This window comes from Halyomorpha halys, unplaced genomic scaffold, assembly GCF_000696795.3.
Source record: "Halyomorpha halys isolate HHAL.00 unplaced genomic scaffold, Hhal_1.1 Scaffold1465.1, whole genome shotgun sequence".
NCBI lineage: Eukaryota > Metazoa > Arthropoda > Insecta > Hemiptera > Pentatomidae > Halyomorpha > Halyomorpha halys.
The window spans coordinates 66875-82035 of record NW_027114071.1 but is presented as its reverse complement, the minus strand read 5'-3'; the positions used below and the strand labels follow the sequence as shown (position 1 = coordinate 82035).

At 30.1% G+C, this 15161-nt stretch overlaps 2 protein-coding genes across 4 annotated transcripts in view; both read left to right on the top strand.

Annotated features, from left to right (window-relative positions):
• Positions 1-4490: 4490 nt before the first annotated feature.
• On the top strand, positions 4491-9136 carry LOC106689780 (RNA helicase aquarius). Its single transcript, XM_014434951.2, has one exon. It carries the CDS (start codon positions 4596-4598, stop codon positions 8838-8840), a length of 4245 nt encoding a protein of 1414 aa, XP_014290437.1. The 5' UTR covers positions 4491-4595; the 3' UTR covers positions 8841-9136.
• Positions 9137-11816: 2680 nt separating this feature from the next.
• Positions 11817-15161, top strand: part of smo (smoothened) — a 23117-nt gene continuing 19772 nt past the window's right edge. For 2 of the 3 annotated variants that reach the window (XM_014434955.2, XM_014434952.2), the window contains exons 1-3: positions 11817-12485; positions 14556-14678; positions 14767-14874. In XM_014434955.2, the coding sequence (XP_014290441.1) occupies positions 12150-12485; positions 14556-14678; positions 14767-14874 (567 nt within the window). In that variant the 5' untranslated portion in view covers positions 11817-12149. The remainder of the gene's footprint in view (positions 12486-14555; positions 14679-14766; positions 14875-15161) is intronic. The other variant, XM_014434953.2, reaches the window with a different exon arrangement.

The window sequence follows — 15161 nt, the reverse complement described above, 5'->3', positions numbered from 1 at the left end:
GTCTGGCTTATAATGATTATATAAGAAGTGGACAGTAGGGATTAGGAATAGGGAGTGAACAATTTAAGAATATAAGGAGGCTTTTTGGTTCTAAAGGATCTGAAAAGATATACACTAAGGAAATATTGATGTTAGAACTCGGTGCAAATTCATTTTGATTGAGCTTACCAGCTGGACACATGGGAGTGCCTTGATAGTACAAGGGGCCAAGGGAAGAAAACAAATCAATTATTTCACCCCAATTTTGGATTACTTTAATGAAAACTACGTATAATTACTATTAAAAATTGAAGAATCTGCCAAATATAGTCAGGAGAAAAACAGAATGGCTGCTGTTTCAAAATGTTAAAAAAAAAATAATTTTTCATTTGGAGCTCTATATCTTTCAAACCATACTAGAAAACCTAATATACGATAATTTGAAGTAGAGTACATTTGCAAAAATATGAGCCCTAATAGAGCTGTTTACGTTCAATAATAGTTCTCGAGATACAGTTTTTTAAAAAGTAACATTTCATGAAATATAAACGGAAAAGTCAGAAGTCAGTGAATTCAGTGTGGGAAATCTCAGTGATCATGAGACATACATGTGTCTATTAATACTCAAAATTAAAGCTAGTTTAATATGCTATTAAGTCGTTTATGATGTTTGTTTTTTTAGGAGTAGTATTTTTCATGGTCTTTGCTAAAATAAATTGATTTCTGGTTCTTTAGACAAAATTTCATATGCAAAATTCATATTCATGTGCAAATATGACAAAAACTACTACCCCTATGAAGATAATTGTTATAAACTATTTTATAGTACATTAAACTATCATTAATTACAGTACTGGCATACATGTATATGTCTAATTGTTCCTGATATAGTTTTTCATAAACCAAAAGTTTTATTCCAAACAACTAGAAATCATCTCACAAGATTTATAAATGTTTATTAGCACTCAAATTAAAGCTAGTTTTGATGAAAGGAATATGGTCCGAGTGCGGTCAAAAAAACTCAAATATTAGAATTATACTATTTTATTGAGCCAACGTTTCACCCCACGTTGCAGGGCTTCGTCAGGGCTAAAAAAGATACAAACACATAGTTACAAAAGGAAAAAAAAAGGAAGAGAAAAAAAAAAAAAACATAAGTGTAAAATAACAGGGGTAAAAATTGTAAAAAAGTAAAATATAATAAGAAAAATTAAAGGTTGTAAATTGTAAATGAAAAGGGTAATAGTAACAGATAGATAAGAAAAGAAATATTAAAGAAAATACAAATAAAGAGATGTAAAAAGAAAAAAGAATACAAATCAAATGATGAGACAGAATGCATATTCTTTTTACATCTCCTTATTTGTATTTTCTTTAATATTTCTTTTCTTATCTATCTGTTACTATTACCCTTTTCATTTACTATTTAGAACCTTTAATTTTTCTTATTATATCTTACCTTTTTACATTTTATACCCCTGTTATTTTACACTTATGTTTTGTTTTTTTTCTCTTCCTTTTTTTTTTCCTTTTGTAACTATGTGTTTGTATCTTTTTTAGCCCCGACGAAGCCCTGCAACGTGGGGCGAAATGTTGGCTCAATAAAATAGTATAATTCTACTATTTGAGTTTTTTTTACCGCACCCAGACCATATTCCTTTCATCTTTACACACGGTCAATCAATAATCTTCCATTACTATTTTTTTGTTCTTTTTTGACCGCACCCGGACCATATTCCTTTCATCTTTACACACGGTCAATCAATAATCTTCCAGAAAGCTAGTTTTATGTTTCATGAAGTTGTTTATGATGTTTATCTTTGTAGGAGAAATAGTTTTCATGATATTTACTAAAATAAATTAACAAGATGATGATTTCTAGTTATTTTTTCCAACAGGCTCTTTTATTGTGACATATACAGCTGATAATGGATCAAAAATTTATCAGGAAAAATCTAAGATAGTAAATTTATAATTGTAAAAGTTATTGGTTATGTAACATTTTTCATTCATCTCGAAAGCAAAAAAAAAAATTAATAAATAAAAATGCTTTTCATAGAAAATAAAAAGTATTACTAAAGAACACTACAGTTAGTACACATAACACTTATTAGTTAGTAATAAGCTAATTAGTAAGTAACTAATACTAAACTTGTTTATGACAGTTTATTGTTTTAGAGTTGTTTATTCCAAATTACTTACCACAACTGCTACTAATGAATATAGGATAACGTTACAAATTCCTTCTGGGTATATAAAGTTATGAATTTCACTTATCCTGATTGAAAAAAATTCAAGTGCCACTACACTAGTTTTTTCCTCATAATTAATTTTAACCAACTATCACACATAAATTATAAATATCAGTAATAAAATGGATTCCTTCTGGTTTTAATCAAATGAAACTGAAATAATATTCCTCTTTGTAGGAAAATCAAACACTAATTAATGCTTTGAAACAAACATAATAATTAATCTAATAAATAATTTATAAGGCAAAATTGGTTGAAAATTAAGCAATAAAACAGTTTTTCATTCAAATTATTCTTCTCCTTATGACATTTCAAGGTGACTTCTAATTTTCCTTTTCATAAACTGTCTGTTTTTCATTAATGGTAAAGTAAAAATTCATAATTATGAGACATTCATTATTCCTTCCGTTTCTTTTTTATTTATTTAATAATCACTAACTTATTATTATTTTTTAGCTTTTCCTTGAATACATTGTAAACACATTTACTGTTTCTTGGAGGGAAAGTCCAACAAATGTTTGTTATCACTGCACATTAATTAAAGTCATCTCTATTCTTTTTAACCAGTTTTTTTTTAATATATTCATTTAAAAAAACAATAATGTAGTTCAGTAATAAGGAAAACTAGTAAAAATATGAGCTGATTCAAGTTCTTCCAATGCAAATTATTAACATAAAGGTTTGCGGATCATAAAAATAAAATATAAATAAATAATTTTTATTAATTTTTGAGATATTTTGACTTTTTTTCAAAGGCTTATAATCATCACCAAGATATTAATTTAATGGGTTCTAAAAATACAACTCTTCTCACATTTAGTGTCACTGTCATTAGATCCAAATATCCATTTTTTTTATTTTCTTAAATATTATTATATTGATAAAGCCGTTATAAATATCTGCAATTTTCAAATGATTTCTCTTAAAGTTATCATAAGAAGTAGAATCATTATAATCTGATTTTTACTTGAATGTTTATTACTTCTATCACTCTTTGAAATATTTTCTTTCGGAGCCTTAATGGAAAGGTTTCCTAAGTTTGCATTGAAATCTAAAATTTAGAAACTAATTTAGGATATTATAGGAAGAATTTTGAGTATTCATACACAATAATCATTGATTTCAATAAAGTTCTTATGAAGCATGATTCATGGTGCTTCATAGAACATTGATGTTTTATATTTTCAACTAAATCAAATAACCAATGACCATTATTTTATGTGCTATTACTCTTTTCAATTTTATCATTGCTAATAAAATTTCCAGTTCCTGAGTTTGACAAAGTCTACATAAAGAACTGCAGGTGTTATTAAACTTTTAATTATAAATTATTGTCTGTGATTAAATATGCCTTGACATATACAATTAAAATTTAATAAAATATAGCCATTAAAAAAAATGTAATTTTCAAATGAAGTAAAGAAACACATCAAAATTATTTACCTGATAATAAAAACATAAGTTAACGAAAATCTGGGCATTAGAAAAGCAAATTTAAGATAAGCATTATCAAAGTAAATTAAATTATAAATCATAATTATCACCTTTCTTTATTCCTAATATAATTATTTGTGAGATTATACATTTCAGTTAAGACTTATTTAATGACAAGGTATCCTTCACACCCAGCTATACATATAGCATACCTCCTATATGTACGTACCAAATACCCACTAAAATTTTTACAGGAGGGTACGAAAAAAAAATGACAAAAAACTATTTGTTAATGAATTTATTTAATAAATATAATCCGGAATTAAGTTTGAAAGATTTAAATAGTCTTATCAAAAATTTGAGAATGATTCTACCAGAATGAGGAAAATATGTAAAGGAAAATTATTGATTAAAATTATTAAACAATAATAATATAGTAATAAAGGGGGTTTTCCAAGTTTTTATTTTCTATTGAATTTTCTGATTTGACCTCCCTCCCTATTTGTCTAATTGAATTCAATAATATATTACAATCCTCTGAAAATATTATTCCATCTATGTTTATAAGACTACATTTGTTAATTCATTTAAATTATAATTTCAAGAATGTCCTTAAATTGATTTATAATCAGGAAAACAGTTATTTAAAAAAAATTATCAGGTTTAGCCCCCCTCTAAATAAAATAAAATTTAAAACAACATAATTAGCAACAAATATTTTTTCAAAATCGATTTAAATTTTTTTTATCCATTTTATAATTGTTAATAATATAATTTAAATATTGTGCCAAAATGTAAATATGATAGCAACTGCATTGTCCTCGTTGAGTGATAGGAAGGTTCCCTAGCGGTGTAAGGTTATGTTTGTTTGTTTGGGAGGGTAAAGTGTTTATTTCAAATTCGTTTTAGTTTTTTTCATTTCATTTCAAGATGAGTACCCAAGCTGCAACTAATCCTAAGTATAAACCAGTAAAACCCACCGTCGATGAGATCAAAGAAGATCATATAACTCAATTAGCGGCGGATTATTGGGCACCAAGCACTGTAGAAAACCAGAAACCATTCGATCCTGATATAATTGAGGTCATTTACAAAAAGGAAATTAAAGGAACCAAGTTCAATATCCGAAGAATCATGATGTTGGAAGTAAGTCAGTATTTAGAAAGATATCTTTGGCCAAATTATGTCACTGGTGTCTCTTCCCACAATCACATGATGTCTATCGTGGTCATGATGAATGAGAAGTTTCGGGAGAGAGTTGAAGCATGGACTTCTATAAAAAAGCAGCCAGAGCATGCAAATGGTTTTTTAAGACAGATGTTTCATGCTAGTTTAGAAGAAGATGTGAAATTAAGTTTTTTAGAAAAGAAAACTTTGATCCTATTCTTGACTAACACATTCAACAGCATAGAAGTTGAATTAATAAGAGAACAGATCAAGCGTCTTGTTTCTTTAGCTTCTTGGTCTTGCCTTCATCAGAATCGCAGGATTCAAGAATTGAACAAAGCTCCAAAATGGGAAAAGTACTATAAGAAGTTGATGAAAAAGCGCAAAGATGAATCAGAAAATGATGCAGAATGGGAGAGAAAATTTTTGTATACACTTATGTTGAATTTTCTGAACCATTTGGAAGAGGTTTCTGCTGATGGGCCAATAGCTCCAGAAGTAGTTCACTATTGCGAGAGATTTTTAGAATTTCTTATTGATTTAGAAGCTTCATTGCCTACACGAAGATTTTTTAATGCCTTGCTTGATGATTGCCAGCTAGTATTGAGATGTCGTGTTTCAGCTTTACCCAGGAGGGAAGAAGGCCATTTGTTCACACAGCTACTTGATACTCTAAAGTTCTATGCTAGATTTGAGATTAACGATATCACAGGTGATCCCTTAACAGATGCTCAAATGTCCCAAATGCATTATGACAGTATCAATTTTTTACAAAAAGTAGTTTTTTCAAAATATCCTGCTCTTAGAGAGTTTTCGTTAAAGAATGTTTCTAGTATTGATACCAGAGAAAATATTTTAAAATACTTTGCAAAATTGGATAAGGAAGCCTTAAGGGAAATCACAGCTCATCTTAACCTGGTGCCACCAGCAGAGAGAGAACAAGAAGAATATTGGTACAGAACAGATCCACTGTTCATGTTAGAATTGCTAGCTTATCGCCATGAAAAGCGTATCTCACAACTTGACGAAATAAACAACATGCCACTTTATCCTACAGAAGAAGTAATGTGGAATGAAAATATAGTGCCATCTGATTATTATTCTGGAGAAGACTGCTTAGCATTACCTAAATTGAATTTACAGTTTCTTACTTTACATGATTATTTGTTAAGGAACTTCAATTTATTTAGACTTGAATCGTCTTACGAAATCAGGCAAGATATTGAAGATGCTATTTGTCGATTAAGCCCTTGGAAGACAGAAGATAGTGAAAATAATATTTATTTTGGTGGTTGGGCAAGGATGGCCCAACCTATCAAAAGTTTTCTAGTTGTTGAAGTTGTTAAGCCGAGAATTGGAGAAATGGTTCCTGCAAGAGTTGTTGCTGAAGTAACCATCAATTTGGATGTAAAATCAGATGTAAAAAAAGAATGGGAATCATTACGTAAACATGATATTTGCTTCTTGATAGCAGTTCAACCTAATCTTCCTATCGGTACTAATTATAACTTGAGACATTCATTTTTAGAACAAAGTGGATTAAAGTATATCAGAGGATGCGAAGTTTTAGGAATGCTAGATGAGGAGCATAGAATTATTGAGGATTTTCCCGACGCTCCTAAACCTACATTCACTTCTAACTCGAGGACTTTCAGAGTATTACTAGACACAAATCAGTACAAAATGGACATGGATATTATTTCCGAGGTAAATGATGATTTTTATGCAAATTTCAATGTTATTGTACGTCGTAAAACAAAAGAAAACAATTTTAAGGCTGTTCTTTTTACAATAAGGCAATTAATGAATTCCGAATGTGTTGTACCTAGTTGGTTGCATGATATTCTGCTTGGATACGGAGACCCTGGTGCTGCACACTATTCCCGTATGCCAAACGAAATACCTGCATTAAATTTTAACGATACATTTATTGATTTGGGCCACTTGAAAGCAAGTTTTCCTGATTATGAAATTATTGTTAAAGATGAAGATATACAACCACCATTTAAATTGACTTTTGAGGATGTTTTAGCTAAAAAAGAAGGAAGAAAATTTAGTAAAAAGTGTATCACTGTAGAGCATCAGAAGTATATACCTAAAGGGCCTTATCCTGTTACTTTAAGGAGAAACCAAATATACTTCACTCCTACTCAAGTCGAAGCGATCAGAGCAGGAATGCAGCCAGGCTTAACCATGGTGGTAGGTCCGCCTGGTACGGGGAAAACTGATGTGGCCGTACAGATCATATCAAATCTTTATCATAATTTCCCTAATCAAAGGATTTTGATTGTAACTCACTCCAATCAAGCATTGAATCAGCTTTTTGAGAAAATTATCAAGCTTGATATCGAAGATAGACATCTGCTTCGTCTTGGTCATGGTGAAGAAGAATTAGAAACAGATAAAGATTTCAGCAGGTACGGTAGAATCAATTCAATTTTAAGTAAAAGGTTAGAACTGCTAGAAGATGTTCAGAGGCTTCAAAAGTGTTTGGATGTACAAGGTGACATGTCCTTTTCATGCGAAACAGCAAGATATTTCTACTTGAATTATGTCTATGCAAGTTGGGAAAAGTATAGAGATTCTATCACTTCTGAAGACGGAAAAGAAGTTCCCGTTGAGATGATATCTGAAAAATTTCCTTTCCATGATTTCTTTAAAGACTCTCCACAACCTTTATTTAAGAAGAAAGATTATCAAGAAGACTATGAGACTGCATTGAGCTGCTTTAGATATATAGAAGAGATATTTACTTTGCTCGATGAATTCAGAGCATTTGAATTGCTTAGGGGAGGGGCTGATCGTTCTAAATACTTATTAGTTAAGGGAGCCAAGATAATAGCTATGACTTGCACACATGCAGCGCTTAAAAGGTCAGAATTAGTAGAAATGGGTTTTAAATATGATACAATCTTGATGGAGGAATCTGCCCAGATACTCGAAATCGAAACTTTTATTCCTTTGTTGGTTCAAGAGGCAGAAGACGGTTTCAACAGATTAAAACGTTGGATCATGATTGGTGACCATCATCAGCTTCCGCCTGTTATAAAAAATATGTGTTTTCAAAAATATTCGAATATGGAACAATCGCTTTTCACCCGCTTTGTACGGCTTGGTGTTCCAACTGTTGATCTAGATGCTCAGGGTCGTGCACGCTCTGGTATTTGTGACCTTTATAACTGGAGGTACAAGAAGCTTGGGAATTTAGGTCATGTTGAGAACGAACTAGAGTACAAGTTAGCTAATCCTGGCTTCCAGTATGAATATCAGTTCATAAATGTAGAAGACTTTAATGGTGTCGGTGAATCAGAGCCAAGCCCTTATTTTTACCAGAATCTTGCCGAGGCTGAATATATTGTTGCAGTTTATATGTACATGAGAATCCTTGGCTATCCAGCTGAAAAAATCTCAATTCTCACTACCTACAATGGCCAAAAACATCTAATCAGGGACGTGATTAATGTTAGGTGTGCTACCAATAGCCTAATAGGTAAGCCCCATAAGGTCGCTACAGTAGACAAATATCAGGGTCAACAGAACGATTACATCCTGTTATCGTTGGTTAGAACTAAATCTGTTGGACACATAAGGGACATGCGACGTTTAGTAGTAGCATTATCAAGGGCGAGATTAGGCTTATATGTTTTTGGAAGAGCTTCTTTGTTCTTCAACTGCTTTGAGCTGAGGATGCCAATGTCTCAGATGCAGAGGCGGCCACTATTTCTTCACATTTTACCGCATGAACATTACAACCTCCAGAGAGAGTTGAACGCAAACCCTTCAGTTGAACCAACTGTTATTACTGATATGGTAGCTATGGCGAATTTCGTTTATGCATTTTATCACAATCTTTATTATCAGTCACAGATGAATTCCCAATCGACTTCAAAAGAAGCTAGAGAGAAAAATTGGTGTGAGCCTGGAGATATGGTGAGTGAGCTTCCAAAATTTGCAGTTTCTTCACACCCTGGTGCATCTGATAGTGAAGAGGATGAGGAAGAGAGCTGAATAAATAGATATGGAAACAATTTAATGAACTTCTAGAGATGTCTGTGATACCATGATTTTCCTTTTTACTTTTGTTTTCCTAATCACCTCTTTTTATGTTTTTGAAACTGGTTTCATATTTAACCTTTTTTGTAAATAGCAATATTTCAATTTTTGTATATATGAGTTTCCTTTGTGAAATTCCTTTTATTTTTATGTTGCAATTATTTTGAATCTTTTTTTGTAAATAAGAATCAAAACCTTTTATTTCTGTATAGTTAACTTATGATAATAAAATTAAATTTTTAGTACCATAATCTATATATTTATTAATTAAACCCAATATATCAAAATTGTTTATTAATATAGAGTGAATATTAAAGGTTTTTCAGGTTTAATCAAAATTTTAGTGTTGTTCTTAACCAAAATTCAATACATTTTATAACAATATATATACTATTTTTTTAATCAGAAATTCAGTTTAATTTTTTCCATTGATAAAACTATGTTTACTTAGTGAAATTTTATGACTTTCTATATATTAACAGCATTTTCAAAAACAAAAAATTAGTTAAATCAAGAATAGTGAAATATATTTTTAAAAAAATTATAACCAAGCCATAGGGTTTTTTTCTTATCTTTTTTACAATCCATTTCATTGGTGTGATCTGTGGATCCTTAACTTTTGAAACTAAATTTCACTGAATAAGAATTATTTTTTTATAAAGTTCACTAATTTATACAAATTTGTAAATATGGGAATCACTTTCCTCCATCAATAAAAAAACAAAATCAGTAATTGCATAAGCATAAATCTTTGATATGCAGTCATAAGGGCTCAAGTCGAAAATATGAATTTTTCAGGAGAGCAAAAACAAAGTTCAAAATATTATGTAAAATCTAATTATTGATATTTTTGTAATTGTTATTTTTATAAAACAATATAGTAGTAAGTCTATCTGAAGCATAACGGCCTTAATACCAACTCGACCCTGTTTCATAATGAAAGCTAATAGTATTAGTTCATAGTACAAGTGTAAAAACTAGTGTGATAATAATACTAATACTTATTTTTTTTTATGATAGGGAGGACTATTAGTGATATTATAGGAATTAAAAAATGCTAAAGTACAAGTTGCTATTGTACAAGTCAGTGTAATTGAATTAAGATAAATCTACAAGACTAATAGTATTAGTTTGTACTTTATTATGAAACAAGGCCCTGGTAGCTCTGCGTCATAATCTCCAAATACTCAAAAAGTGACTTAAGCCCTGCGCATCAAAGAAATATAAGAATAAAAGAAGAATCGTCTAAGAAATAAAAGAAGCACTGATTGAAATCCTCAGTAAAGTCGGATTTTAACAACTGACATCAGTAACATTTAATCTAAAACTGTAAATAGAAGCAGTGCAGTGGAGACCAATAGAAGGTAAAGATATGAGGAGCTTACAATTGAAATTAGCAACAAATCTAAACAAGTACTTCTCCCATAATTTAATTGATTATCCAAATCACACAGTAAAATATTGTATGTTATAAAATAAGTTACATCTTAGATTATTTTGATATAGTAAGTATGCTATTTCTTAAAATTTGAAGAGAAAAAAGCTAAGTACCTACCTTTAAACACTGGATTTTGAACGGACGTTCTTTCTTTTTTTCCAACATGCTATTTAAAAAAAAAAATTAAATAATGAATTCATTAGAAAAGTTACTAACATCTAAGTTTAAAATTTAAATAGTAAATTTTTCCAAAATTATCGATTCCATTATATTTATTTTATTCTATGAAAAATAAACTTGCTCAAAACAAATTCTTTTACTGATTATAATTAACAAATAAAAGTGTAGGAAGATAGTTAAACAAAATAAGTTAAAAAAAACTCAAATAGTAATTAAACTATTTAATGTGAGCCAGCTTATCATTCGCAGGAAAGCATGAAAAAAATTTTTGTGCTTAACTCGGTAAGCCCTGCAAAGTGGGACCAAAGGTTGGATTATATTAAATAACTTACTACTTGAGTTTTTTTTACTACACTCAGACCATTTTCTTTTTACGTATTTGCTTTATAGTTTTGAGTTTACCTGCATTCAGTAAGCCTTGATGTAGCCCTGCAATATGGGATGAAGTCACATTAAATTTTTTTTTTTTTACTGGACAGCCACCATCTTCCTTTTATATTACACACATTCAATCAATGCTTTTCTAAAAATCTTTTTGTTTCCATATACTTTTGATTATTAGGTTTTTGAAGATATGAAAGTTAATAAGTCCAATAATATAACTATATTCACTTTAACTACCTTAAACTATAACCGAATCTTATTAAATTCGTTCTTTCTCTTTTAACTTTGGCACTTTAAAATATTATTTTCATAAAAGTTTGGCGGTAATTTATAGAGTCGGAAGATAGCTCTGGTTGTTACTACACTAGCGATCTCTAGTGCCATTCATATTAACTATATACTTCCTGCTTTAGGACTATCTTTTAAATTAGGATTTATCTCTTGTACTATGTTTATCGTTAAACTTTGTTTCATAACTTCCCAGTTGATTATTATTTGAATTTAAAATTAAAGGAGAAATAGAACAATAAAATATAGTTGAATTTTTTATCCAAATTGAATTAATTTTTCAATCAATGTAAATATTTGAACATTTTAGTCTAAAACAAGTTTGCTTAATTTATGAAAAATGTCTCTAATTTTTATGTTCATTAATTTAAAAGTAATTATCAATGAAAATAACAACTTTTAAACCTGGAATGAAATAATCATATCATTGCTTTGTTTGAATAGCGGCAAATCTGGTCAAATTTTTTTTTTTTTATGTGTTTATCGAACTAAAAATTTAATTATGTATTTAAAAAAATAAATTTATTAATATATGAGATGTTATGAGGATAATATGTAATTTTTTATTTGTAGGAATGTGTATTCAAATAATGTCAAAATGGGGGAGGGCGACAGTAGCGCGCTCTTTGTTGCAGCTGGTGATTCATGTAGTTGCTATGGAGACAGAGTATTGTAAGCGCCTTGGGTGGTCCTGTTTGAACCCGTGTGTGGTCTTTTTTTATTAATTTATTGGAGTTCTCTCGTTGTCTCCGTGGCCCTGATGCCTACAGATAGGAACATTCATCGTGCGATTTCAAAAGTTATTTTACCGAACAAAACTGCCTCTTTTCATGGTTCTTTGTGATTGTTGACAAGCATTTTAATGTCTCTTTGTTCTTTGGGACTGATATCGGTAGTATTTATTAATTACTTATGCCACGGACACAGTTCACAGTTCTTTTTAAATGTAGAGTGAAGCTGAAGAAAATGACAAAATGATCGTTAAAAACAATTTTTTATTTTTGTTTTTTTCCTTTTTTACCGAGTTGAATGTGTTGACCTCAGCTAGAACAACTGTGTTGAACCCTGATAATTACAATGGTTTGGATTCTAATAGAGGAAGAGGTGAGCCCGAGAGGATATTGAAGCACGGTAATGGCCTGTCTTGGCACAGAGTTTTCTCGTCTTCTTTGGGCGATGGATTGGACTATTGTAACACTTCAGCCAAGTGCATCTCTCTTAACTATACCACTTGTATGGGAACCAAGCTGCCGTACAGTCATACAACCTTGGATTTAGTTGATGGCCTCTCATCACAGGAGCAGGCTCAGGTATTTATCAACTTTAAATATAAACTGCTTTCATTTCTATTTTTTCTCCGAGTAAAATGATACAGACGGAACGTGAGAACAGCTCTACAATAATTTTTAAAATTAAGTTATGTATGGTTTATAAATGAATAAAAAACAAAAGGGTTTATCTTTTATCATTATACAATTTGATTATATTTATTAATATGATTGATATTAATTCATTGTTATCAATGTTTAATACAATTCAGATACTGCTTAGTAATTTCTTAAATTAATTTACCATTAAAGAAATATATAAAATAAAACTTGATTATAGGGTTTATTTAAAAAAAAAAAAAATCATTTAAAATATTTTTTTTGTTCAAATTGTTACGAGCTCCAAAAAATGTACTACAGGAGCTGATTTGATTTACTATCAAATAGCATTCAAAGAAAATATTGTCTATTATTGCTTGACTTTAATGTTTATGAATTTAAAGAATTGCATATTTTTAAGAACTAAATAAAATTTCAGTTAGAAAGATCTCTTCAAATTCACGGGGAAACTATTTTTAAATCTATTCATCCTAACAAAACAATTATAATCCTCTTTAAAAAGATTAGGTTTTAGCCCTAAAAGAGTTCTTATGTTTAATAGTTTCTGATATGCAGTTTTTAAAAATCATGTAAAATGCTACTCTTACGAAGATAATAATTATGAAGTAATGTATAACACATTTAGCAAGCTCCAATTTGAGCTTTAATAGAACTTTTTATGCCCAGTAGTTCCGGAGATACACCAAAACTTTTTTTTAAACTACGATGTCACAATTTTGTAAATTTGTTTTGGGAACTGATACGAAGATAATTATAAACTTCCTGATTGCTCATTCTGCTAGCTTTAATTGATGGCTTATAGATATCTGTGCATCTTATAGTTCCTGGGATACAGTTTTCATAAACTAAACTTTTTATTCCAAAAAAAAAAAACATTCGAAAATGCTGAAAAATTGTTTAGTTTTTATAACTTTATCTAGAAAACTATTAGAATTACAAATTGGAGAAGTTGGTCAGGGGTGCAGGGGTGGAAATAGTTGACTGTAGATTGTAGATCGGAAGGGGGAGGGGAGTGCGGTCAGTAAAGAACAACATAAATAAACAAAAAAAATATTTATTTATGCCTGTTTATTTATGTTGTTCTTTGCTGACCGCACCCCCCCTCCCTCCCCTTCCGATCTACAATCTACGGTCAACTATTTGCACCTCATTATTAGAATTACAATTGTTATTTATGATATTAGTATAAAAATGGATGCTAGTATAAATCATGGTTTACAATGATTACCTGTGTAAGTTCAGCAGGTTCCATGATATTGATAAAAATATATTCATGAAATGTTGATCATTCAGTTTTGGGGAAAAAAGTTAATATTTTAAAAACTGTATCAGGATTTTTTTTGGGTAACTATATTTTTGGGGGAAGTCTTCACTTCATATTAAATTAGAGAGCAATTTATTTTACTTTCAATAAATATCTGATTTCTTGAAACTCAGAACCATCTTCCTATAGATTATAAGTTTATTTTTGTCATAATCTCTTAAAATATTTGTCATTAATTTTCTTTTGCATTTATTACCAGAAGCTTAGGCCATTGACCAACATTTCGGCACTACATATTTTCAGAATCTTATACTTGAGCATAATGTTAAGGTTGAACTTTTTTTTATACATTGGTTATTATGAAAAATATTACATTATTATTAACAGTCATAATGAAATATTTCAGGTTTTAAATTTATTAACTAATAATGTATAGTTTATTGGGAGCGAAGTGGCTCAGTGGTAAGGTGTTACTAACTCCAAGACCTGGGTTTGAATCTAGCTGTGGTTGACAATTATTTAATCTGTGAGTCAACCATATGGGATTGGGGAGCCCTCCAGGGTCCCAGACTCACAAAGGGGGGGAATCTGACAGTCAAGGGTGATTCTGACCAAACGCCTCCTTGCACAACTGTTGGTCTATTGACAGTATTTCCTTGCAAAGTACTGCACCCCTGACCCTTCATGTTTTATATAGTTTATTAATTTTCTAATTAAATCTGTTTCAGGAAATACTCAGAGATTGGAGAAGACTTATTCATATACCGAAATGTTGGGCTGTAATACAACCTTTTCTGTGTGCTTTGTATATGCCACGATGCGAAGATGACAAAGTTTACTTACCTTCTCAGGTATTGTATTCTTCAAATAAACTTATATTATTTAATAGTTTTATATAATTACTTATTCAGTAATTACTAATTAATTTTATTATTTCAGGAAATGTGTAGGATCGTTATGGGGCCCTGCAGAATTCTCACTACCTACGAGCCCTGGCCTCCTTGGTTTCAATGTGACAACACAACCAGATTTCCCCCTCGTTGTAAAGTTAGTTACACGAATTTGGTTTATTTTTTTTTTAATTTTATACCAATAAATGAATATTATTTACATTTTATCCTATCTTTAATTATTTTTATTCATTGGAAGATCGTTGATTGGTGCAGTAAAAAAAAACTCAAATAGTAATTTAATTATTTAATGTTAACCAACATTCCACCCCACGTTTCAGGGCTTCATCAGGGCTAAAAAATAGATGAAATGAAATGAAATATCCTTTTATTTATGAAATAAATTAAAATATCCTTTTATTTATGAAATAAATTAAAATATCC

Bases quoted from the DNA above. Each gene is read 5' to 3' on its own strand.
- LOC106689780 (XM_014434951.2), top strand. From the start codon at position 4,596: ATGAGTACCCAAGCTGCAACTAATCCTAAGTATAAACCAGTAAAACCC.